General features: G+C 33.4%; 1 protein-coding gene across 1 annotated transcript; it reads left to right on the top strand.

Annotated features, from left to right (window-relative positions):
- The first annotated feature begins 7 nt into the window (after nucleotides 1-7).
- Nucleotides 8-24,512, top strand: LOC100375034 (uncharacterized). Its single transcript, XM_085498012.1, has 25 exons — nucleotides 8-118; nucleotides 540-690; nucleotides 1,912-1,999; nucleotides 2,766-2,936; nucleotides 3,551-3,773; nucleotides 5,104-5,299; nucleotides 5,822-6,082; nucleotides 7,161-7,194; nucleotides 9,056-9,211; nucleotides 9,935-10,007; nucleotides 10,722-10,939; nucleotides 11,054-11,137; nucleotides 12,217-12,360; nucleotides 13,666-13,832; nucleotides 14,049-14,160; nucleotides 17,103-17,282; nucleotides 17,849-18,019; nucleotides 18,585-18,789; nucleotides 18,912-19,049; nucleotides 19,527-19,741; nucleotides 20,777-20,938; nucleotides 21,647-21,805; nucleotides 22,352-22,492; nucleotides 22,915-23,015; nucleotides 23,168-24,512. The coding sequence occupies exons 2-25, from the start codon at nucleotides 632-634 to the stop codon at nucleotides 23,436-23,438; spliced, it is 3,729 nt and encodes a 1,242-aa protein (XP_085354138.1). The 5' UTR covers nucleotides 8-118; nucleotides 540-631; the 3' UTR covers nucleotides 23,439-24,512.
- The last annotated feature ends 2,141 nt before the right edge of the window (nucleotides 24,513-26,653 follow it).

Raw genomic sequence — 26,653 nt, 5'->3', positions numbered from 1 at the left:
TAGAGTTCAGGGCATGATGGGAGTTAAATGTCTGGCGCGAAATTTGGTGACGTCAGGGGGTGTCCCATAAACGCTAGAAATTTGGAAAGGTGCACATCTGCCCATTAAGCGGTATTTTGTGAGTATTTCTTTTATTTTTAAGTGTTGGTCTCGAAAAAAAGTTCATCACTTAACTAATGTTATCAGTAATCCTGCGAGGCAGTGATTGAATCGATTGAACATGAAAAGTGGTGTTGTTGTCCACCTCGACTTTAATTAAGTTTTCCAGATCACCTCTGCGTTGTTATTGTTATATAGTTGACCCTCACTACATCTGGAAAGATTCCAGTTGCAAAATATGTTGTGTTTTCCATTTGTAACACATTGAATTCACAGTAATGTACCAAATGAAACATTCTATTCTGCGTTATTTGTGTGATGTCAAACTTATTTTAGCCCCTCTCGCCCTTTACAATAATGGTTTATCCCTTGTGTCAGTGGTGGTGGGGATCAGCACACCACCTTACTAACTTCCTGTGTGATGCCCTGATTGTTTATAGTTTAGTGTTGAGTGATATAGAAAACAGACTGGAGCAGAGCGTCCTTGGGTGTACATCTTACAGTCCCCATCTCCAAGTTTAAGTACTTCATCATGGTGAAAAATACATATGGTAAAACTGCCTGGGGAAAGGCATTTCTAGATGCTATGGGGTAAGTTTGTTTTTTCATTGCTTGCTTGTAGCATGGAGGTAGAAAAGAGCTTTTCTACCTCCATGCTTGTAGTAAGTTTTATTGATAATTATAGCAATATTTCTTGCATTGGTATGTGTTCTAAGAAGCATTATTTTGGCTGTATACTGTAGAATACTTTATTTTCGCTTGGAATTTATTTTCGCTGAAGGGATGATTCCGTGAAAATAAAATCCAGCGAATAAACTTTTTTCCCTATGTTTCACATTAAACTCATGAAAAATCAGTGAAAATAAATTCCAAGCAAAACGCCCAAAAAGCCTTTTCAGCGAAAATTAATTCCAGCGAAAATAAAGTATTCCACAGTACATGGTATTTTGCAACTCTACATACATTTCATAAATTGCCACACATAATGCTGAAAGGTAAATTGTAAAGAAAATAAGATTTGTTCTACTTAAAAAAAGGGGTTGAAATTAATGGCGTTCCTGTATTAATTTTTCAACCAACCTTTCCACTGTCAGTGTATCAAATAATACAAGATTAATGTTGCTGCAAATTGTAAAGACCAGCAGCACCTAGATACTATGACAATGATTGGCCAAAAATACTGGTGTCTAGTTTAACTCATCTCAGAACATACTGTGAAATACTTTATTTTAGCTGGAATTAATTTTCGCTGAAAAGGCATTTTGGCTGTTTTGTATGGAATTTATTTTCACTGATTTTTGACGAGTTGAATGTGAAATATAGAGGAAAAAAGTATATTCGCTGGATTTTATTTTCACGGAATCATTCTTTCAGCGAAAATAAAGTATTCTACAGTACCCTTTTACAGCATTGTATGTCTTGTGCTTCTCTTATTTAAATTTTGTTTTCTTAGTTAAAATTAAGAAATCAGGTGAATTGTTGGCGAATATTGAAAGTTTGTCCCATGCAGGCAGGAAGCGGTCAATACTTGACAGGAAGTCTGTCACATTGAATTGTTTTCATTGTTCAATGAATGAGCCTATGGATATGTGAATTAACTTTGGAGAAATGCACAATTTTATCTATCTAATAATATCAATAAACCACCCACTGTTATTACAGAATATTTTTTTGATTTTAATTGATGAAATAATTGACATTAGCGGGTGATAAACATTCAAGATCAAAACAAGCTTTCAACATGAATCAGTTGTTGCTAGTGCAGACATTTTTGCTTTAATTATATTCTTCTTTTTTTTTTTTATATGACAGGAGAATAGATATGAATGCCAGATTGGGAAGAGGTAAAAGTTATGCAAATACTGGTAAAGTGGTGAAAATCACTATCAATGGATCACAGGTATCTTAGACAATTTATTTTCTACATACTGGAGAGTATTATATTTTCACTTGGAATTTATATTCTCCATTTTAAAAACAAGGGATGAATCAGTGAAAATAACATCTGAAATGTCTTTCAAGCAAAAATGAATTCCGATAAAATAAAGTATTTTATAGTGCCAATAATATCATTTGTATATTGTCAATAAGCCGTTTACGGTTTGGTTTCCAACTGTAAAGTCAAAGTAAGATTTTTCATCCTGTTTCTCTGCAGTCAGTTTTATATAAAACCATTTCCATATCACAGATTATTTGAGACATCACACACAGATTGTGTCATTAAACATAAATGAGCTGCCGGTGTAGACATAAGAATGAATATTTGAGACACTGTAGTACTCGTAATTTTCTTCTTTTTTTTTTTATTCAGAACAAGATTTTGACTTGTTGATATATTAAAGCTATTCATGAATAAATTTATAATTTGTTCTTTCAATTTAAAAAATGTATTTGAGACACAAGTATAATAATTTCCTTTTTTATTTAAATTTTGATAATTTAAAAAAAAAAAAAGATTTTGACTAGAATTGCCTCTGTCTGTGTTGTTGATTTGTAATGTATGTTATGGGTTTATTATGCTAATGAGGTTATGAATATTAATGAGCAACCAGTACTCATACCTTGGCATTTAAATTCTATTATATAATTTATTTTTTTGATAGAAAGCAATCATTTGTAGCCATTCCAATGTTGGCATCTCTTTTAAATAATGATTTTTATTTCAGGTCAAGGCAAAGGTGATGGGGCAAATGATATATACAGTAGATGTGTTGTATGAAAACTTCAAACAAGCCAAGAAAAACATTGTGTATTCCTTAATTGAACAGAATCCATTACTATATGGCCATATAATCAATGGTGAACTACCTGCTGAGCTGATTGGAATGATTGAAGAGGTAAGCAAGGATAAACATTGGTTTTGTGGGTTCACCCTCCAGCTGACTCAGAAGTATAAAATAGATTACTGTGGAATACTTTATTTTCGCTGGAATTAATTTTCGCTGAAAAGGCTTTTTGGGCGTTTTGTATGGAATTTATTTTCACTGATTTTTGATGAGTTTAATGTGAAATATAGGAAAAAAAGTATATTCGCTGGATTTTATTTACACGGAATCATCCCTTCAGCGAAAATAGCGAAAATAAAGTATTCTACAGTATCTTCTGTCTAAATCACAAATAACATTTAGCAGATTTAAGAGAATGGCATCTTATCAGGTGGAAGCAATGACAATTGTCCTGTATGCTGTTCCTGTCCTCCATTCACTTTCTTGTGTGTCCACATCACAAATAGTAGCAGATTTGACCACAGGATAGTTGCTTTCACTCAAAGTAGCCTGTTGTTTTGAATAATAAATGAAAATAAACACTTAATATTTTGCCTATCCAGGTTTACCTTGCATTGGTTGCTTGTGAATAAGTTTTCCTAGACTGTTATGGACACTGTTGTTGAGGCTACTGTAAAATAGACATTGCAATATACTTATGCATTACTATGAATTCTATCTTACAGGCGAAGGTGAATTTGTTTCCCCAACGTTGGAGTGATATGAAAGCCAAGTGCAGTTGTCCAGACTTTGGTAATCCTTGTAAGCACATGGCAGCAGTATATTTCCTGATCACGTCAGAAATTGACAAGAATCCTTTTACATTGTTCACCCTACATGGTATGGATCTTGTTAAACATTTCAATATTAAAGTGTCTGAGACTGAACCAGGATACCCACTGCCAATTCATCCAGCTAAACATGTTAAGGTAAGCAAAAAATTAGGTTTATTGAATTAATGTCACTATTATAGCGGTAAACGAAATTGTTTTAAGAGCCCCAAATAAATATTAACACAAATAAATGCATTTTGCTTGCATTAGAACACCTTTACAGCAAACACAAACAAGATTCCTACTGGTAATAATAATAATTTTATTAACACTTACACATTCCCCGGAGGGATTGGCAATGGTTACAAAAGTTTAAAAAGGAATAAAAGGTTACAAAACAGAAAATAGATAAGAAAAAAACAAACAAAAAAACAATCTAAGCTAATACATTACAGATAATAGCTAGTATAAAATTATGATACTACGATAGATAGAAAACAAAATGCAAAACTCAAATAGTGAGAGAAGGTTGTCACTGGGGTTGCTGTCTTATTTCAAAACACTTCTTTAGGTACCTTGCTACGGGGAGTGTTAGGCCACTGTTGTTTAGCAAGGCTATGAATTGGGTCTTTAGCGGCAAATTTTTAAAGTTTTGGATTATGGTTTTTGTTATTTCGAATAGGACATTTTTTTCGGGGGTATATCTTTTACATGACATCATGAGGTGATACTCATCTTCTACTTCATTTTTATCACAAAGGTTGCATAATCTATTAGCAAGGGGTATTCCTTTGTGTCTGCCAGTCTCAATTTTCAAGTTATGGTCACTGAGGCGGAATTTAGTTAAATTTTCGCGCATATCAATGTTTTTCAGGGTAACAAGGTATGTTTCGAAAGCAAAATTGTTTTTTAATTCTCAGTATGATTAATTCTCTGTATGTTCTGTAGTTAGCAAGCAGCCTATGAGGGACTTTCTTATTGGTGCTATCAAATAACCTAATGTTATGCAAACGATTTATTACATTTTGTGACAATCTTACTCCCCCTAGAATTTTTGTAGTACTATGGCTAAGTTGTCTGTTTCACAATGCAAGATTATTGTGACTATACAAAAGAAATTGTAAGTTATCTCTACAAATCATATTTGAGGAATTCTTGAGGAATTGGAACATTGCTATGGACTTTCCTTGATAATTACCTATATGAATCTTTTGCCCGCTGTAATATTTGCAAAATCTGCCTGGATAATTTATGAATTTCAAAAATATTAGTGTTGTATTCCTTGCATTGATCCATTTCAAAAGTTACAAATGTAGGATTTATACTCAGGGTGATCTTCTTTTTATCCCTAAGGCCTTGTTGATAGAAGTGAATTAAATCATGAGGTAGTACGATATTATCCATAAATTGTATAATACAACACGTAAACGCAACACAAATTGTGAATTGTTCATAACTAACTTCACTTACTGAGCACACTTTCATTGATCACCAGGATGAGATCGATGAGACCGACGGAGAATTTGACCACATGAATGAACTAAAGAAGTGTGAACTGTTGAAGATTCCATCTTTGTCAGGATTTATTTTAGACTGTCTGAGTAGTAATCCACCGTTCTCATCACAGTTGGACTACAAAGAGGTTATGCAGGAATTCTACAGGTAGTGGTTTTACAATGTATTAATAGATCATAATAAATCATTCCATTGTACATTTTTTATCAGATCTTTAATCCTTCTACTATTGAAGTCTGATCTAAACTTTTCTGAGACAATTGAGATTGATTGGGCTACTTTATCTTTGAAATAAATTGATTTATATGTTGATTTATTTTCTCAAATGTATTGGCTGACAGATTGCATTTTGGCATTTGCCATTTCAAAATCGCTTCTCTGCAGACCAATCTATATTGCAGCAGGAAACAAACAACGCTTTTGCATTTGAATCATTTTAATACAACAATACAATGTTTTTCAAATTTAACAAAGACTGTGATGATGATGATGATGATAAAGAATTATTACAGCTCGTTAAGAACCAACAACTGTTTATTCACATCTCAAGCAGATAGCTATTTACAAGCTAGCTGCCACAATCTATCAAAAAAGAAAACATGTATCTGATTAACTTTTTCGGTGAAAGTAAATTCCAAATAAAATGATTTGTATTTTGTATTCTTTTAGCTTTACTGCCAAGAAAGGACGAGAGATGTTAATGCGACTGAGTGGTGCTGGCAGCAAAGAAGAAGGCTGGCTCTCAGAATTAGATTTGGATGACGTACATCGTGTTCTATCACAGAGTGAATTTCGTCTGTCATTGGATGATAAGTTTAATAGTAGATCTGTGTGGATACATAATGAATTGTGGGATGAAGATTTGAATCCAAATCAGTTGTTTCAAAGCATGCCATTTACAACTGAGATGCTACAGGAAGATGGTTGTAAGTGGAAATTTTATTTGTATTTGCATATATTAGGGTAGAATGACTACTATTCTAGTAATAGGCTGAGCCCTGATACAATCTTCATTATTAGTCCACATTTGGATGTCATACGAAAAAAATGACTTATAATTTTACCCCTGTGCATCTGTCCGTGCATGTATCTCCAAGTCCCAGACATGCCTGAGCTGATTCATGTGTTTTATAATCCAATTCAAGATGGCTGAATGGTAGCCATTTTATTGCTAAAAACTCATCAAAACTAAGCATTACTGCCATTCCAGAACTGGATAATAGTCATAAATGGATATATTTCATTCACACTTGGTATATCCATTGAACATAATGGGTCCTAGGTGATTCAAATTTTATTCAAACTTGGTATATCCATTGAACATAATGGGTCCTAGGTGATCCAAATTTTATTCAAACTTGGTATATCCATTGAACATAATGGGTCCTAGGTGATCCAAATTTTATTCAAACTTGGTATATCCATTGAACATAATGGGTCCTAGGTGATTCAAATTTTATTCAAACTTGGTATATCCATTGAACATAATGGGTCCTAGGTGATCCAAATTTTATTCAAACTTGGTATATCCATTGAACATAATGGGTCCTAGGTGATCCAAATTTTATTCAAACTTGGTATATCCATTGAACATAATGGGTCCTAGGTGATCCAAATTTTATTCAAAATAGCTGACTGATAGCCATGTTGTTTTTAACCAGTATTGCTAACAAGGCTGGACATCTTCAAATTTTGTACATACATCATAACACATTTGCAATGCATTTCTTTCAGATCATCATGACTGATCATCATTTTTGTGCTAAGAATGCATTTTGAATGTCATGGGCAGAATGAAGGAAGGAATTGCACAAATAAACTAGCTCCACTTTGTATCATGTTTGTCGAATGAGTGTAAATAATTATTTGGCACTAATGTTGACAGTCACTAAAAACTGGATGGGGACTTGTTAGATTTGTTATTCCTCAGCGTAATAAACAAAATGATCATTGCTGATGTATATTAATTCTATATATATTGTTTTTCTCACAATATAGTGTCACAGAGATGGGTAAAGCTGGACATATTGATTGCAATACAGGTATGTATTCTACTATTAGGATTGTACAGTGGCCCCTCGCTAAGTCGCGCCTCGGTAAGTCGCGATTCGGCTAAGTCGCGGGTACTTGGATGGCTCCCAAAATTTCTATTGTGTTTTGACAGCAATTTTGAAGTACAAAGACTAAATGTTTCGTGGCATAGTGTTTTTAACTAACCGTTAAAGAGACAACTTAACACCCACTGTCCGTCAATTGCTGAGACGCAATGAGCAACAGTGGCCTTACTCAAGGTGTCAACAGGGGTGTCGAGTAGTGACCGTACGTACTTCTTGGCCGGGCCAATTTTGGTATACCCCTACAAAAACTCGCTACAATGAGTTGAATTCATAGAATTCTGATCTCTATTTCTCAATTGAGCAGCATGTCAAAGCGAAAGCTATACAGCCTGTTCGTACGCCATAAACTCACGGCGATCGACCGTGTCAAACCAAGTTAAGGGTTGCACGTGGTTGAGCCCACTATTCGTGGGTGGGTAAAAAATGAAAAGTAAATTTGTTTTCAAAGTTGACCAAGAGGCGGGACTGAACAGAAAAACAAGCGAAAGTGTCCGACAATGATGACACCGATAAAGCTGTTTACGTTTCTTTAAGAACGGTCTGGCGGAACTCCACTATCTGGTCCCATCACCCAATGCAAAGCATACAACTCAGATATGACGACTTTGAATTTAAGGTCAGTTCAGGGTGGTTCTTGCGATGGCAAAGAAGACACGCTATCGACACACGCAGTCTCAATCCAAGGCGAAGCTCGATCTGGGAACATTGACGCTGTCGGAACTTTTCTCGAAAAACTGAGAGAAATTATCTATGAAGGTGGTTATTTTGACGAACATGTTTATAATTGCGATGAAACTGGTTTATTTTGGAAGCTGTTACCGTCGAAGTCACAAGCAACAGCAAGCGGCCCACATAATATCAGACACAAACAAAATAATCAACGCAATGTTTACAGCAAACATAATCATGATTTTATTCGAATACTGCCTGACACATGTGATGATACATCAATTAACTAAACCGAGGGTTTATATGTGCTTTTTATATGTTTTTCAATGCACGACCTCCCTCTTTCACGACGTCCCTCGGTAAGTCGCGGCCCTCGATAAGTCGCGATTTTTGCTTGGATCCCAACACCAGCGACTTAGCGAGGGGCCACTGTATTAAGATAGGTGACTAGAATTAGATAGTAGAAGACCAAAATGTCACACTTGCTTTAGACAGCACGTCTTGTATACAAAGTAGCTGGTTGAAAGTAGATAGCTACATTTATATAGTCACAAGCGTTCTCTCAGGGAAACTCCTGTATTATTGAATGATAATTTATTGTTTTGAAAATGCATTCACAATTTGGTTTATGTATCATAATGATTTGTTTTCAATGAAATAAGTTTAATAGAATGAATTAAATCATAGACCTTTTCTAAGGTCTATGACTAAATTTGATTGTCTAGAACTTAGTTTTATTTTGGTTGGTGCAGACTTAATGAAATGAGTCAGCCATAAAAGTACTATTGTTTGTGAAACTTCTCCAGTTCACATGTATTTAGTTTTGTAATCTAAAATATTTGATGTACTAACTTACAATGTCATAAAATGTGAAGTAATTGCATTGGTATTTTAGGGAAGGCCACATAAAAATATTTGGGAAGAGAAGAACAAATCTTGTATACAGATTTGTACCAGAAAAAAATCAATATATATATGGGCAATATGTACTGAAACTCGTGTAAAATGATTACTAGAACAGTTAAAAACAAAATTCATTTATCACCCTTCCGTAGTGGTCCACCCCTCATTGATTTTTAGTAATAATATTTAAGATGATTTTTTTTCTGTTTTGCAGTTGTTGTTTCATATCAGCAATGACTTTGGAAGTTCTAGTTATCACTATTTTTTCTATGCAAGTCGTGTTGCGTTACAAATCATGTCAGGACAGGCCTTCGTTCCTGATGTGCTGCCTCTTACCACTCATGGTGATGAAAAGATTGCTAATTTTAAGGTCAGTCATAGAGGTCCTGTATCATCGGTTTACTGTCACTCATGGACAAGTTGCTGAATGAGTTTGTACAATTATTTCAACTCTGGGGCTAATCTGAATGTTATGTTGAATGTCTTGCGGACTTATCCAGTGTATGGAGATTTCTTGGGGACATGTCTGTGCATATTAAATAGCTAATTTGCATAATAATTATCTTATTTCAGGCTGTGTTTGCAAAATCTCAAAAACTTCTGAGCGAATTTTGATTAAATTGCATACAAATGTACCTTGGAATAATACACAGCCATGATTAGTTTTAGGACAATGTCTGTGCATATTAAGCAGCTAATTTGCATATTGATAAAGTTTAGTACATATGTACCTTGGGGTACTGGTATGCTGAATTCCAACAATAATCTCACTCAATTCTGTTCTCACAATCAAAAATTTTCAACCATCCACAGTGTTCTATGATGTTATTGGCTAGAACCATATTCAATTGTTACGTACAAAATGAGGTCACATCCCAACCCTTGCAAAGACCTAGAGTTAGCGTAAGATTTTCATTGCATATAACCATACATGGTTGTGAATGTTGCATATCTTTATCTTATAAATCCCTGACAGTATAGATACAAATGTCTGTGAATGTTTCTCTACATTCATTGTCATGTATCCAAACCTGTTAACAGACTTATGTTATCATCTAAAATTTTAGATGTCATAATGTTGCTTTTTTTACAGATTATTTGGAAACCTCTGTTTACTTGTAGCACAGTGGAAGAACAGCTCAACAAATTGGCAAATCTTTATCCAGGTATCTAACAATAAATTTGCTTGTGTTTTCTAGTTGTGTTTTTTAGTCTCCGCTTTTGACTTTGCTGAGCGGAGCTTATCATATGAGTCATTGTCTGTCGTATATGTCAACTTTTTACTTTTTCGACTTCTTCTTGAAAACTACAATTCTTATTGCTTTTATACTTGGTGTATATATACCTTGGGTAGACCTCTCTTAGATTAGTTCATTTCGTGATGATATCTTCAATTCTCTTATTTTGATGAATACTTGTCATTTTTGGTAAAAAGTGATATTTTTTATTTCTTGTTGGAAACTGCAAGTCTGACGATATCTTTAACACACATTCTACATCAACATTATTAAAACTCTCATCAGTGTCATTCTAATGAGGTGGAGCTCTACATGCGAAATTACGAACATTAGTAAAATTTTTCATACATTATGGATGTTCAAATTGTCATATGCAGTTTTTTTCTTTATATGTCTTGATTAGACATGCTAAAATGTAATGAGCATATTATACTCAAAATATTATTGGGGCATCATTTTGCACATTTTTTAAATATTTTTCGACAAATTCTTTGTTTGGATTAAATTGGCATAATCTCCCATTGCTTACAGATATTGATCATTTTTTTTTGAAAAAAATATGATTGTTAATTTTGAGAAAAATTATAAAAGTTTCTAAGATTTCGACTTCTTACTAGAAAATTTAAACTTTTTGGTTTGCAGGTAAGCCATGTGTGAATGTTGGTAAGAAAGACCTGGACGGCAAGTCAGCTGGTTTGCATTTCATGTCTGTAGTCTTCACTCGCTACGTTCGAGATCTTGGATTCATGCATAAAAAACTGAAGAATAGTCCTCCCAAAGAATCTTTGGCATTCTTCCATGGTAACATATTTCAAGTACTCTCTCTAGCAGAGAAGAGCATTCCCAAGTCTATTGCAAAGGTAGGGTAATACGGATTTTAATTTGTACTGATCAAATATTCGTGTTGGAGTGTATTTATGCTGCATCTCATCGATGTTGATGCTTTCATTTTTATGTGGTGTTTTAAATTTCAGTACTTTGGTGTTTTTGATTTGATGAAGACTGACTTTGAAGTATCTGTGCATGTGAATCAGCTTGCTGGGAATATATCTATTAAGGTACATTACACTATTTGTATGTAGTGTCTCTAGTTATCTTATGTGCATCATTTTGAATGTCTGATATTAGCAACTACTGTGCAGGTCAATTTCCTTATACTTTAAAGACACACATGGTAGATTTATGTAAAGGCTGAATTCCTGATTCTACATAGATTTGTATGGAAGCTAAACTCCTGACTCGCCATAAAAATAATTGCTAAGTTGCTGATTATGTGAAAGACTTCTATCATATTTGCTCTATCAGAAGAACATCTCTTCACACATAGTGTATATATGTATATGATCAAGGATTTATAAAATTTCGCAACCGAAATCATTACAAAAATTACATGACAAATCTACATTTCCTGAAGTTCTAATGCAAATTACCGGGAATGTTTTTGTATGGATTTTTTTTCACTGATTTTTGATAAGTAAAATAAAGGAGAAAACATGTATCCTCCTTTCAGCGACAATAAATTCCAAGCAAAAATAAAGGAATTTCCAGTGGTGTGACTGTAAAAAAAGCCGATTAATGTTCTTTTTAGATTGTTTTTGGTAGTGATCCAAGACTATATCTATATTTTTACGCAATTAAACCTTTCTAAGAGTCCACTGTGTTCTTTGACAATAATAATTAGAGTTGCGCTTGTTTCAGGCACCATCAAATTAGATCTCTTTCAGTGCTTGCAAAGTATGACAGTCCATTCCTTGTAATACCTTTATCACATATCAACAAACATGGTTGTGAAAGTTGTATACCCTTATCTTATAAATCTTTAGTATGACTTATTTTGACCATAGACCAAAAAAAAATGATTGTATAGGTAATGCTGAAAGTATATCTGATATAGATATCAGCCATGTTCTTTCTTTCTTCATATCGTCTCCATGGAGATGACATCTGACATAACACTGACAAGATTTGTCTACAAATCAGATAATGACTTACTAAAAGATTAGTCTGTGAAAGCAATTTATAATATTGTGCTGTGTTGTTGATCGAATGCTTTCCATTCATATTATTTCATGTCATGGTTCAATTATAGGCCACATTACTAAAATTTGTAATATTTGATTTTTCATTTTCACCGCAGCAAGAATATGATGATGTGGATCTTGGCATGTCTTTGATAGATGAGTATCAAATGGGTTTGTGGTTAAAACCTAAGAAAGTTGACCGTGCTGAAAGTCTCCCTGTACGAACGTACATGAAACGTTATCCGAATACGAGAAATCAGGTAAAATATGCGTCAAAAATAATGGATTTACTATTGCATGATGGCATTTATTTGTAGTGGTTAATAATTTTCTCTACTGAAACACCACAAATAGGGACTTATAGATTGACCTCTATTCCATCTGATTCAAAATAGCCAGTGATCATCTCCAGTCATGGACAAACTGCTTTAAACAAAACAACTTTCAAGAAATATAAAAAAAAAAATTGCATTTTGCACTGTTGTCTATGGTATAATTGTATCTTCTTATTCCTGAAATTTGGATTGGTGACATTACATAAAAAAAATCCTGTATTATTATTGATATGAATGCTAATATTGTTGAAATATTATCTAAAAATTTACGTTTGATTGACTGTGTCTCTTATAATGCACTGCATATATAGACATATTCAGTAGTGCAAAATTAGAATCAGGGTCAAACAGTTTTCAGTACACATTCATACATTTATTGAATTAATTTATTGAAATATGTGTATGGTAGCTGTAAATAGAAAATTATGAATATCGTTTATTTGTATGCTTGCTGTCCTATAATTAATAAAAGGGTCGGTAAACTATAATTACATTTATCACAGAATGACACTTTCTGTTATGTCACTCAAACCATCAATAGGCTTTCAACAAATTGCTTCTGTCTTTGTGGAACAAACAATTACAAGTATCAAGTCAAATTTTCTGATTAGATTTTGGCATACTATATATGTATTAATTATGCGCAAGTTTTTAATTTCAATATTTTCACAAAAAAGTAAAATTCACTGAATACATGTGAACTTGAATAACAAAATAACTTATTGTTTCTCTGCCAAATTTGTGAACTTAAAACCTATTGAAATTGTTAAAAGCATCAAAATAGTGAAATTAAATGCCAGTAAAAATAAATGGTTTTACAGTATACTGTAAACCATTTTATAACACAGTACCTGCTGAAAGCCCCTTGGACTTGCCGAAATAAATGAAAAAGGCATAGACCGGCAATAATGTTAATTTCGCAAATTAGGGATTTTAAAGCAAAAGCACTCGCATACATGAAGATATTCACAATTATCTAATTTGCAATAAATTGTATTTCCAGTAACTATAAAAATGTTGACATACAATTTTGTTGGGGGTTACCAACCTATCTTTAAAGAATATATAGTAATTGGCAGACATTTGTCAGTATTAGAATTGTTTTTAACATTGGTTGCTATGGTGGAGATTATTTGCTATACCCCAAATTGAGTAGTGTCTTTGTCAGGAAGTAAAAATGATACACAGTAGTAGTGTATGTTTCTATTAAAAATACATTTTTTTATTCAGGTGTTAAAGTTTCTGTCCACTCTGGTGCCGTACTTGAATCAAGTAGAACGATTGATGATATCTGATGCTGTACCAATGTCTAGTGATGATCTGGAATCTTTTATACTGGAAACCATCAGAATTTTCACCAACCTTGGTGTTAAAGTTGTCCTGCCAAAAGAACTCATGTAAGTACTTACTTGTCTATTCATAGTAATAAGTTGCACCTTTAGCAATGGATCAGTGTGAGAAGAATGAAAAGGGGACTACTTGGTTCCCTTCAGTGACAGTTTGACAACAACCAGTTTTGATGGTGAATATACAGATCACTTTTATGTCCATCCTCTCCACATACATGTGTTGACCCTTGATTACAATTGCCATGTTTATCTATTGATTTGCAGGAAAGTTTTGAAACCCAGAGCTGTAATACATGCTGAAAGCAAGGACAGTTTGTCTGGAGCCAGTCATCAAAGTTTCTTTACACTCGACCAGATGTTATCCTATGATTGGAAGGTACTAGTTGTATAAGTTTTATTGCCATCAATCATGTACAAACATGTGCATTAATATTTGAACATTGTCAATCAACTCATATAAGTTATAAGTCAGTTAGGTGAGACTTTCAATAGAAAAATATCATGAGAAAGAGTTTCGCTTCATTAATTTATATTTTTATTTGTTTGTTTGTTAGTACATTGCAAAATGTTTATTATATATATCTGTATACATCTCAAATAGCATTGCAACCTCAATTTTTCCTGACAGAGATCTAGTGTCATTAACATGAATCAGACATTTGTAAATCATTTAATCCCTTGTGTTTGAGACATCGATCAAAGTGCAAGATTCTCTGTAATTAGAGAGTTAGAGCAATTTATTTGAAGCTGCTGAAGTTAGTTAAATCCAGATTTTCCACTACTCATCATGCTGCCATGCATGTGTGCAATGCATTATGGGAGAGAAGTTGAATATACTATTAATCCGAAACTATTATTTCGCTTGAATACTTGCTATTAAATTTAAACATGCTTTTTTTTTTCAAATTGTAATAATACTTGATTTACTATGAATTACAATGCATATTATTTGTCAATGTGTCCAAGGGCAAAGTTTAGAAATATCATCGCCATAGAAACCATTGTAAGATCAATAATATGCAAGTTTTACCATTTTTCAAGGACATTCAGGAACCCAAAAATTGTTTGGCTTTTTGTTCACATATTTATTATCCTTAATGCCAAGTAATGGTACTCAATAGTATTAAAAGTACAAAGAAATTACAAAATTTTCAATTCAGTCAAACCACATTAAATATTCCTACAGATCTCCCAATCATAGGAGATTTGTTAGATATATTAATTTATTTAAGTATTTCATGAAGATAAATTAAGAGGTAGTAGTAGGTTGCCATGGATACTTCAAGCATCACTTAAATTCTGATGTTGTCCCACTTTGGACTTAAGAAGCTGCCTGATTAGCTAAAACATTGGCTGCAAGACATTTAGAGTCAAGTATTATTTAAATATATGATGTTATTATGTAGAGTCATCTATCTGATTGCAGACATTATTGACAAGCGTAAATGCATGTGTACATGTAACTTATTATCATTTAATGTTACAGTAGTACCATGGATTTGAAATACTGTAAAATACTTTATTTTCACTTGGAATTAATTTTCACTGAAAGAATGATTCATACAAAACACCCAAAAACCCATTAATTCCAGCTAATTTAAATTGATTTTACCTACTGATAATTTAATTTATTTACTGATTGACATTTTTTAGTACCGGTAGTACACACACTTAAAAAAATTTGCAAATTGCAGGTATTACCATAAGTCTGATTTTAATGATGTAGACAGGTTTATATTTTTCCAAGGACACATAAAAAGGTTTCAAAATTTACTTCTTGTCTGAGAGAAAATTGAAAAAATTATATGATTTGATTTTTGTTTTGTTTTTTTTAATTTAGAATTATTCAGTAACACAACAAAAAGAGATATATATTTTCAATGTTAACATTTATTAAATAAAGCTTTTAAATACATCTATGTATGTATAATGAAAATAATGGTATAACCATATGTAAATTAGGCATGTTAATATTCAAATTAGCTGCCATGATTGGACTTACTGCGGATGGCTTTGTTTACTTCTAACTATTATCACCTTTTACAAATTGAATTTGTTTTTCGAAAATAAATATTAAGACCTAAGAAATTTTGTCCATTTAATTCAAAATAAACAAATAAATTATAAAATTTTGCAAAATATTAATTATCTGAATTATAGATTTTTTGGTTTGAGTAAAACATACTCCATTTTTACTACAGGCTATCAAATTTTCAAAGTCATTTTTCTAAACATTTATTGCATAAACTCAAATGTGAATGTTGAATAATAATAATAATCAGAGACATTTTCAAAATTATGTAAAAGTGAGTATATATAATATCCCGGTTTCATAAAATGAATACAGTGGCTCCTCGCTAAGTCGCAGGTGTCAGGATCCAAGCAAAAAACGCGACTTACCGAGGGATGTCATGAAAGAGGGAGGTCGTGCATTGTAAAACATATAAAAGCACATATAAACCCTCGGGTTAGTTAATTGATGTATCATCACATGTGTCAGGCAGTACCGGTATTCGAATAAAATCATGATTATGTTTGCTGTAAACATTGCGTTGTTTATTTTGTTTGTGGTTGATATTGATGGGTCGCTTGCTGTTGCTTGTGACTTCGACGGTAACAGCTTCCAAAATAAACCAGTTTCATCGCAATTATAAACTTGTTCGTCAAAATAACCACCTTCATAGATAATTTCTCTCAGTTTTTCGGGAAAAGTTCTGACAGTGTCAGTGTTCCCATATCGAGCTTTGCCTTGGATTGAGACTGCGTGTATCGATAGCGCGTCTTCTTTGCCATCGCAAGAACCACCCTGAACTGGCCTCAAATTCAAAGTCGTCATATCTTAGTTGTGTGCTTTGCATTGGGTGATGGGACCAGATAGTGGGCTTGTGGCTTTTAATAGGGATGTGGCTTTTGATACAGATTTTACGGTGCTTGCGTTTTGCATTTTTGAATAGGACAATATTCTTGCTTCTGTTTACACTATCAAACTTTTTCCAAGCATCCACTATGTTTAGTGATTCCATTAGTTAAAGCAAAGACACTAGAGAAGATCTCTAGTATCTTTGGTTAAAGACACTAGATAATACAGGGACATGCAACGTCTTTCTTTCTAATGTCTTTGGTTAAAATATGTTTTATTGATTGTGCACATTGAACTCACAAGATCATAAGATTGTTATTGCATATAAACTTGCATAGACATCAAAGTTGCATAAGGTAACCTCATCTTATACATTCTTGTAAATATATACATTTCTGGAAATCATATCTTGTCTATGTGAATGCACATAAATCAATGTGAATATATTGCTATACTAGATTGCTATTGGTGACGAGGTGATATCTGTAGCAGAGTTTCAGAAAATGGTGCAGGCTGGCAATAAATTGGTAAAGTTCAAGGATAAATATGTGTCAATCAGTCCTGAAGAGATGAGAAATATTCTGTCTAGTGTACAGAAACAGATACCAAAGATGTCAGCATTGGACTTACTCAAAGAGGTAGGAGAAATGATTGTGTTTAAAATTCTCCTTTGAATTAGCCTGTATTTTGACTCGGTGGTTGTAAAACAAATGCAGAAAAGTAAGCCAGATTGTTTCAAACGCATTAAGGCAGTCGTTTAGTTTTTAGAAGTCTTTAATTTTTGATACATGTATAAGCAAAGCTGATTCCAGATTGACTGAAAAACATTTGTTTATTTTATTGTTTAAATTTTGTGGCTTATTTAGTATTTGCTGTCAAGTGCTTGTACAAGTTACCAGAAAGTCTATAAATTCAAGTCCCACTTATACTGACCTTCATATAGCTGGTTATCATAGAAAATAAATACAAAACTACAAAAATCATGAAGCTCAACATGTTAAATGCTTGGTAATTGCTGGTAGCTCCATAATTTTTGTGAATTTGTATGTATTTTCTATAATTCCTTTATTAATTCAATACACAGTCTTGATCAAAAGTTTTGAAAAAAAAGATAAAAACAAAATATTTTAATTAATTTTGTGAAAGGTATCAAAAGTTGACTTTGAAGGTCAAAGGTTATTATAACAAGTTATTTTCATTTCAGTCTCTTGTGGTGGATTCTCCATTCCATCTGTCATCCGATGTAGAAGGTTTCTTGAAACGCCTTATCAGAGTTTCTGACTTCCCTGTACCCGCTGAGTTAAACGCTACACTACGTAAATACCAAGTAAATGGTTTCAAATGGATGGTTTCTAATCTTCTCAATGGATTTGGGGTGAGTTGTTACTGTGTTAAAATACTGTATTCTCCCTATTAGAAGGGTTCTCAAATAAAAGCACACATAAACCAAAAATTTGATAGAACATTGAAATATGATTTAAGTTTACCATAGACACACCTCTGTCATTTAGACGAGCAAATGTGCTAATGATAAAGCAAATACGATAGTTTGTTTAAAATGATATCACTAAACGTGAAAGTGTTTACTTATTCATAAAGATGTTTCATTCAAAGAAAAAAGTAATAAACTAGGATAGCAAGATTTAGAACTGCAGTGAATTTCAAATAATTGTTCAGGCAATAAACTGCAAGTACCTTGAGATTCAAAAATCTCTGAAAATCCACAGAAAAGTTCCACGTCACATTTTATCTGTTGAATGCAAGATTTTGAAATTATGACAAAAGTTATGTATTCTGGTTTTTCATTGCACGAGAAAATTGTGGAATGTTATAGCAGTCTGCCTTAAATGAATTTCTGATAGTGATAAAAACAGAGTTGTATAAACCAATTGGTAATAAAAATTTCATTCCAATTACACATTTCATTTCTATGTTTTCAGGTGATATTAGCTGATGATATGGGTCTGGGTAAAACTATTCAGACAATCACCACAATATTACACTTAAAGCTGACTGGTCAACTGGTCAAACCGGTACTGTTAGTAGTGCCAACGAGCGTAATGAGTAACTGGGAGAGGGAAGTAAAGAGATTCGCACCATGCTTGACAGTAGAGAAGTACTATGGTACTGGCAGAGCATTACCAAGTAGGTCATGTGACTAGCAATGTGAAGTGATACCTCTATTAGTATTGCCAGTCGTTAATATGATCAGGATGCTGCTCTACTCTTTCATTAAATCTCTCACTCTATAATTATACTTTGTTTAGTTGACTCAATGGATGGTTATGACAGTACAGAACCCGTACGTAAACGTAGGAAGACCAGCAGTAATGGCAGCGATATTATAATGACAACCTATCAACTGCTCTGGAGAGATGTGGAGGTGCTACAGAAAATGAAATTTGGTGAGTATTTGTGATTGGCTTCTAACCACACATTCAACTGCACCTCACCCCAATAACTATAAAAAAAATCTGTGAAGATAAACTCTTCAATTACAATTCCAAACATAGGTTCAACTGATTTGATTTCTTTTTAGATACGAATCAATTTTAAAGCAGGTATTGGTGTATACTTTGCAATTCGTTACACAGGCACAAAGCTTACTGAATGTAATACTATTAGAATAGACCAGAAATCTTCAATCTACATCAAATAAAGTGATATTACAGTGATAGTACTGTATACATTTGAAATGCAGTGTTTAGGTACAACAAATATTCTGTAACAATATTTTGTTTAAATTACAGGAATGATAGTTATTGATGAGGCTCAACACATCAAGTAGCTTTAACAATATTTTGTTCAAATTACAGGAATGATAGTTATTGATGAGGCTCAACACATTAAGTAGCTTTAACAATATTTTGTTCAAATTACAGGAATGATAGTTATTGATGAGGCTCAACACATCAAGAACTTCAAATCACAGACCAGTAAGTGTCTGAAGAAGATCAAATCACCGATGCGTGTTGCTTTGTCCGGTACACCAGTGGAAAACAAACTGTCTGAACTGTGGTCTGTGTTTGACTTTGCTATTCCAAAGTATCTTGGCACTATAAAGGACTTCAGTGACAACCTTGCTAAACCAATTGAAGTAAGTTTTATCAACTTTTATATTGTTGTAGTCTCTTGTGTCTTTGTTCTGTTTACCTTGCTCATATCATCAAAGATGAAAGGGAAAGGTATATTAAGGGAAAAATTTCCACTCAGCGTCGTTGTCGTCATCGTCGTTGTTATTGTGTGCACAATAACTTTACTAATTCTATTCCAAACTTTATTTAGTATATCAAATGCAGTCTCTATTTAATTTACTGGGGATTCAATTGACATTAAATGCAGTGTATCTGTTTGATTCAGTGCTGATGCATATGACTTTCTTGTTTCTTGTTTGATGCAAATACTTTTGACGATGAAACAATGAAAACATTATGACAGGCATATACAGTAGATGTTGGACCAGGGTGTGGTACAGTGGTCAGCTTGTTTGTGCTGTATTGAGGTAACTGTGAATTTAATTCACTCAGTTGAATGCTCACTCAGAGTGCTTATTATCCATTACATTTGTGAGAATGGTTTGCACTGATGTGAATCGATTCACTACGTTCAATTACCCACCATAGACTCTGGTCAGTCAAAATAACTATTTTGAACTGTAGACACCAATCTGTGATTCAGCCAATGACGGAGAGAGAAATCTAGGTCAGGGGAAGCCCCATAACCTCAAGATTCTCCCCTTAGGTCACAAACCACGCGACCGAGGCAATGAGGCGGCGTCATATTGGCTTCCAAATCAGTCTTGTTTTTCTCCGCGCCGAGTGAGGTGAAGCTTTAAATATTAAAACAGCAAAATAAAAACATTATAAGCGAACCACCAATAGGAGCACACAATAAACTGAAAACTGTATTTTATTGGTCACTGGATCATTAAAAGAACGCATTCTTTGACCATAGACTGACATATCCCATTTATGTGTCCACATTTACTGTACTAATAAAGCAAATATACATCTCAATGAAAACATGTATACATAAAATACTACTACAGTTTTAACACAGTAACTTCCATATGTGTGCAAGATATAAAGTGATGTCTAGTTACATACTAATACAATATTTTTTTTATAACTAGATTGAGAGAGATCCAGAAAAGCTGTGTATCCTGAAATCCATCACTGCACCATTCTTGATGAGAAGACTTAAAACTGATAAGAATATAATCAAAGATCTACCAGATAAGGTTATAGACAACAAGTATGTAAGTCTGTCTACAGAACAGGCTGCCCTCTATGAGGTGAGTACTGCCCTCAGTGTTGTATATAATCAAAGATCTACCGGATAAGGTTATAGACAACAAGTATGTAAGTCTGTCTACAGAACAGGCTGCCCTCTATGAGGTGAGTACTGCCCTCAGTGTTGTATATAATCAAAGATCTACCGGATAAGGTTTTAGACAACAAGTATGTAAGTCTGTCTACAGAACAGGCTGCCCTCTATGAGGTGAGTACTGCCCTCAGTGTTGTATATAATCAAAGATCTACCGGATAAGGTTTTAGACAACAAGTATGTAAGTCTGTCTACAGAACAGGCTGCCCTCTATGAGGTGAGTACTGCCCTCAGTGTTGTATATAATCAAAGATCTACCGGATAAGGTTTTAGACAACAAGTATGTAAGTCTGTCTACAGAACAGGCTGCCCTCTATGAGGTGAGTACTGCCCTCAGTGTTGTATATAATCAAAGATCTACCAGATAAGGTTATAGACAACAAGTATGTAAGTCTGTCTACAGAACAGGCTGCCCTCTATGAGGTGAGTACTGCCCTCAGTGTTCAACAATCTAAAGAATCAAAGATGTCCAATACTTAGCACTTTAAACCTTGAGTTTTGGATTTTGTAACCCTCAAATTCTGCTTCCGGGAATCACAGAATGTTTGGGATCCTAATCTCTACAGTTCAGCAAGTTCTGTGTTGCATCATATTAATTATTTTTTGTTTTCTTCAGAGCTTAGTACGAGAGATGATGCAGAAAATCATTGAGTGCAAAGAGAAAGGACAGAGGAACAAATACATCTTTAAAATCCTGACACACCTGAAACAAATCTGTAATCATCCAGCCAACTACCTTGACAGTAAACCATCCATAGTAGAGCACTCTGGAAAGGTACTAGTTTTACGTCTTGATGTCTATACACAAAATCAATATATCAACATGGCTTTTCATTTCATCCTTGTTTTCTGTGTACTTTGATTAGACCCTGTTTGGACTATGTTTTTTTGTCCTCACTTGTTTCTCAGACATGCCTAGACTGATCACTCTCAAATTTACACATACATCGTATATCTTGGGATATGTTTGAATGGCTATTCGTTTCACAATCTGATTCAAGATAGTGGAATAGAAGCCATTTTTGTGCTAACAATTCATCAAAATCAAGCATTTCTGGCATTCCAGAACAGGTCATGTATAAATGGATTTTGCTCTAACTTGGCACATACATTGAACATAATGGTATTTTGTTGCATGTCATTTTGTTTATCTCATTGGATTCAAAATGGCTGACTGGCTGCCATATTGTTTTAATGAATGCTGTAATATTCCTGACATGCTCTGTTTATATTCAGATTTTATGTATTTCCTAAACTGTTTAACTTTTTGATAACAATTGAATTCTTCAACTCATTATACATTGTGTTTTTCTTTTTTTAGATGAAAATGTTGGTTGAATTGTTAGAACCAATACTGCAGCAGGGAGAGAAAGTGTTGATCTTCTCCCAGTATGTTAGAATGATATCACTAATGGCCAAGATGCTGGAACACCACTTCCACATTAAACCACTAACCTTAGAAGTATGTACAGTAGTCATTTATTTGGCTTAAAATATTTTCTCATTGTTTTGTCTCAGTGAATTCCAAGAGGCAAATAACTATACAATGTTTAGATAGAGAGATAAAGGAAATAAAAGTTACATCTTGGGGTTAACAATTAACTATTACTAACTGAAGTTTTGAATGTCTTAACATTTTCACTGCAGTCATGATGCAGAATATAGAAAATAATGGGAAGCTATTTGATTGGAGGAGAGAGGAGGGTGGAGTTACGTTACCGATATATGTCTTATCACACATACATAGGCATGATCCAATACAAAATCAGATAAAAACAAACTTTACACATATTATTTATATATCAGCCAAGTTCTGATTCAAAATGGCCAACTGGTTTCTGTTATCTCTTGCATGACAATTGATAATTTCTTTTTATTTCTTAGGGTTCCATGTCGCAGATTAAGCGTGATAAAGTCATCCACGCCTTCAAGACTGAACCACATCAACAGGTGTTTATTATCTCCCTGAAAGCAGGTGGCACTGGGTGAGTATGTGTAGGACCAGTGTGGTACAGGAAAGCTTTGACTTTGCAAGTGATATCAAATTGTAGTGATACATTCTACTATTGCTTGTCCTTGCTTTTTATCCACCCTTGGCATAAAACCAACTTGAATTCATCATACCTAATCTTTGCAGATTGAACTTGACAGAAGCAAATCATGTGATACATTATGACCTGTGGTACAACCCGGCAGTAGAAAACCAGGCAACAGACAGAGCATATCGTATTGGGCAGTCCAAGTCTGTCTTTGTCTATCGAATGATTACAGAGAAGACATTTGAAGAAAGGATAGATGAGATGATTGTAAAGAAGAAAGATCTGTCTGACTTGTCGGTTAACGTTGGTGAGCAATGGATCGGCAGTATGAGTAATGATGACCTCAGAGCTTTGTTTAGCAGAGGATAAGAGTCTGGATATAGTTCCAGTTTTGGCTACTGCAGCTCATATTAGCTCATTAAGCTTAAGGCAGAAATCCAAGCCAGTAATTAAGCATTTTTCCGTTACATACAACTGAGAATACCATAATCGAAAAAATTGGTACAAAGCATTTTAAAGAATTATGGTAAACTACTTTCATTTCACAAGACAAATTTGTGTCAGTCGGAAAACTCATTCAAACTTTGCAGCCACAAACTTTCTACTGCGATCCTTATTGTGCAAGTACTAAAAAAAAAATAATCGAGGAGACTTCTATCTCTTAGCTTTCTTTGCTGGCATATTCCTTGGACCATTGCTTTGTGCTGTTAAAAAAGTATATAAGAAAATTACAGATCATATACCCCGTCGCAGGGTCTATTGTCACTGCCACTTGCATTGTGCAAAAAGTCATGCTACAGGAGTGGCATGCATAATGCATGTAATCACGGATGTTGATTTCTCAGTTCTCATATAAAAGTGCTCATTAGTATTTATTTAATATGTGCAATGTATTTTAGAAAGTTTTTAATATATTATTTATGATTATTACTAACTTATTAGCTTTTATTGTTTGATTTATAAATATTTCAAACTATCTAAAGTTTGTTATGGGTCATGGTAAATATGCTTTAATATGACGATGGTGTGGTACCCGTGTACACCATTTCACTCTGCCTTTGTCAACAACCAAGGCTTCAGTTCAATCAAACCCTCAAAGTGGTAAATTATGTCTACTTGTCAAACAAAATTTAACTTGCAAATTTCGAGAAATTCATTATGAATTCTATCACTGGTCTTCCACGTTGACAGTACTGTTGAGTCAAAACTATCTCTATTTTGAATGTAGTCATTATACATTATAAAAAGTTTGAAATGTTTTCTTTTTTATAACGGCAAAAAATAACCTAAAACACAGTGTCTTTTTTTTTTACATTAATCAATTACAGTTTATGTTATTGTTTTGTTGTTGTTGATTACAATTGAATGTATTTGTCAAAAGTTATTAAATGTTTTTATAAATTTATATTAAAATAAATGTTGGCATTATTTATGCAACTGTAATTCTGGAGTTCTGTCTTGGAGATGTACGTGATGATTTTACCATAGAAGAGCTATAATGTTATATACCTTTTTTAGACTTCATTCCTTTCTTTTATAATATTTTGGCAGAAAACCAGATAAAGAAAAGTTGCCCCTTTTGAACTTATGTGACACACTGACTCAAAATAAATAACTTTGTTTTTCCACATCATACCCAGTTATGAACCGTATTGACTGCCACAAAACAGTTTATTACCTTGCCCGTACCATCAAAGATGGAAGGGAAAGGTATATTAAGGGAAATATTTTGTCCGTTGTTGTTGTTGTCGTCGTCGTCGTTAATAATTGTTATTGTGTGCATAATAACTTTACTAATTCTATTCCAAACTTTATCAAACTTGGTCACCTTATTCATCAGTATAAAGTCTTCCCTGAGTTTGAACAACAGAATGTATGAAAATATCATGCAAAAATTGAGAAAATCTGATAAAATATTTTGACTGTTTCTACTTGACTGATCACTGGTGATACATATCAAAGGTCACTGATCTCAGTGGAAATATGCATTGTTGTACGTGTTCAATGAAGCAAATGATTTATCTTGTAATAATATCCTTGGTAATGTATCTCAGAATCCCATACTGGGTTTCAAAACTAACTCATGGAGAGATTGCACAGTCTGATACACATTTGCAAACCTACCAATAAAATCTTTATAGAAAACAAGATGTCAGAAAATCAATATAAGCACTGCTATGAACTGGGTGCCTAACTTTGATCAAGATCTGAAGCTAATAGAAAATCTGTTTAGTTCAAAGTTATCAAATCAAAGGCAAAACATTTCATCCACATTTTAAAAAGAAAATTATTCTAAAATATATGTATTCTGTATTTGACAAACGGTTCATTCGACAAATGAAAACACACAGGAATATGTTTCAGCTATTAGAACAGAATGATAGTTTTTATAATACTAGTTTAAAAATGCACTTCAAAGATTGCAGTGTTTGAAGATGTAGATTCTCAGGAGGCAAAAGTACTGTAAAAGTACCTCAAACTGGACACCAACTAACTATTGTTGATTTGCATACAAAACAGAGCTTGCAATTTGATAGCTATTCATAAAGGGTGTTTTTTTTTTACTTTTCATATAATACAGTAATCACACAATAAGGCAGTTCATATTTGTCTCAGTGAATTATTAATTTTTGACAGACACCTGTACAAAATACTTGGACTAAAGCCAGCTAAAATTTTCTGTTATCTTGCATGTTTTATGAACCTATTCACATCTAAATGCAGCACGTTTTTTTTGCAATGAGACATTTGTTTTTATACTAAAATATCTGAATTACTTTGAATAAAGCTGGAAATTATGTCCCTTAAAATAATTAAACAAATAAGGCACCAATGTTTTTGTAAGATATTTACATCTTTTAAGGACATTCGGTAGACTGATTCCCCACTGTTGGTTCAACCCCAAAACTTGTTTGTATTCAAAATTAATTATGACAATGCATATTTATATTGAAACAAACTATGATAAAGGGAATTATATTATATAACAAAAGGCAAGGTCACCAGAGTTCAACTATGTTATATAATTGTGGTCAAACTGTAATAATTATGCAATATGTACACACCACAGTGAATAATATGAAATGTCGTCTGTTATCAGCAGACATCCATCACCATTTGGAAACAAAGAATTCAGCTTGTACACATAACACAAGTTTGGGAATAGTACGCTGAAATATTCCAAGTGACATCATATCAGGAACAGTTCATCATATGCAGGAGAATTATTCTTTACTTATTTAATTTTTGTATTGACAAAACATAGATGTAAAAGGTTGTAAAATATATATAGTGGATTTAAATTCGATGAACCATTTACATTACATACCTATAGTTCAAGACTACAATCAATTTTGTTTTCCGATTCCACCATAGTATTTATACACCAATTACACTCAAGAGGACTGGACTCCTTGCAGCAACCACAATAAAATGTTGATCCATGATTCAAGTGGGATGTTTCATGGCACCACGCAAGATTTACATAACAGTTTATATTATGTCAATTTTCGTTATAATGAATTAACCCTTAAATGTTATGTCAAAATTCAGACCATGTCAAATTAAGGATAGCCCATACCAAC

The sequence above is a fragment of the Saccoglossus kowalevskii genome, chromosome 4, assembly GCF_978046115.1.
Source record: "Saccoglossus kowalevskii chromosome 4, keSacKowa6.1, whole genome shotgun sequence".
NCBI lineage: Eukaryota > Metazoa > Hemichordata > Enteropneusta > Harrimaniidae > Saccoglossus > Saccoglossus kowalevskii.
This window is presented reverse-complemented; position numbering and strand designations above follow the sequence as displayed.

Coding starts and splice junctions, on each gene's coding strand:
- LOC100375034 (XM_085498012.1), top strand. CDS start 632: ATGGTGAAAAATACATATGGTAAAACTGCCTGGGGAAAGGCATTTCTA. Junction 13,833..14,048: donor GTCCTGCCAAAAGAACTCAT/GTAAGTACTTAC, acceptor ATTGATTTGCAG/GAAAGTTTTGAAACCCAGAG. Junction 19,742..20,776: donor ACCTTGCTAAACCAATTGAA/GTAAGTTTTATC, acceptor TTTTATAACTAG/ATTGAGAGAGATCCAGAAAA.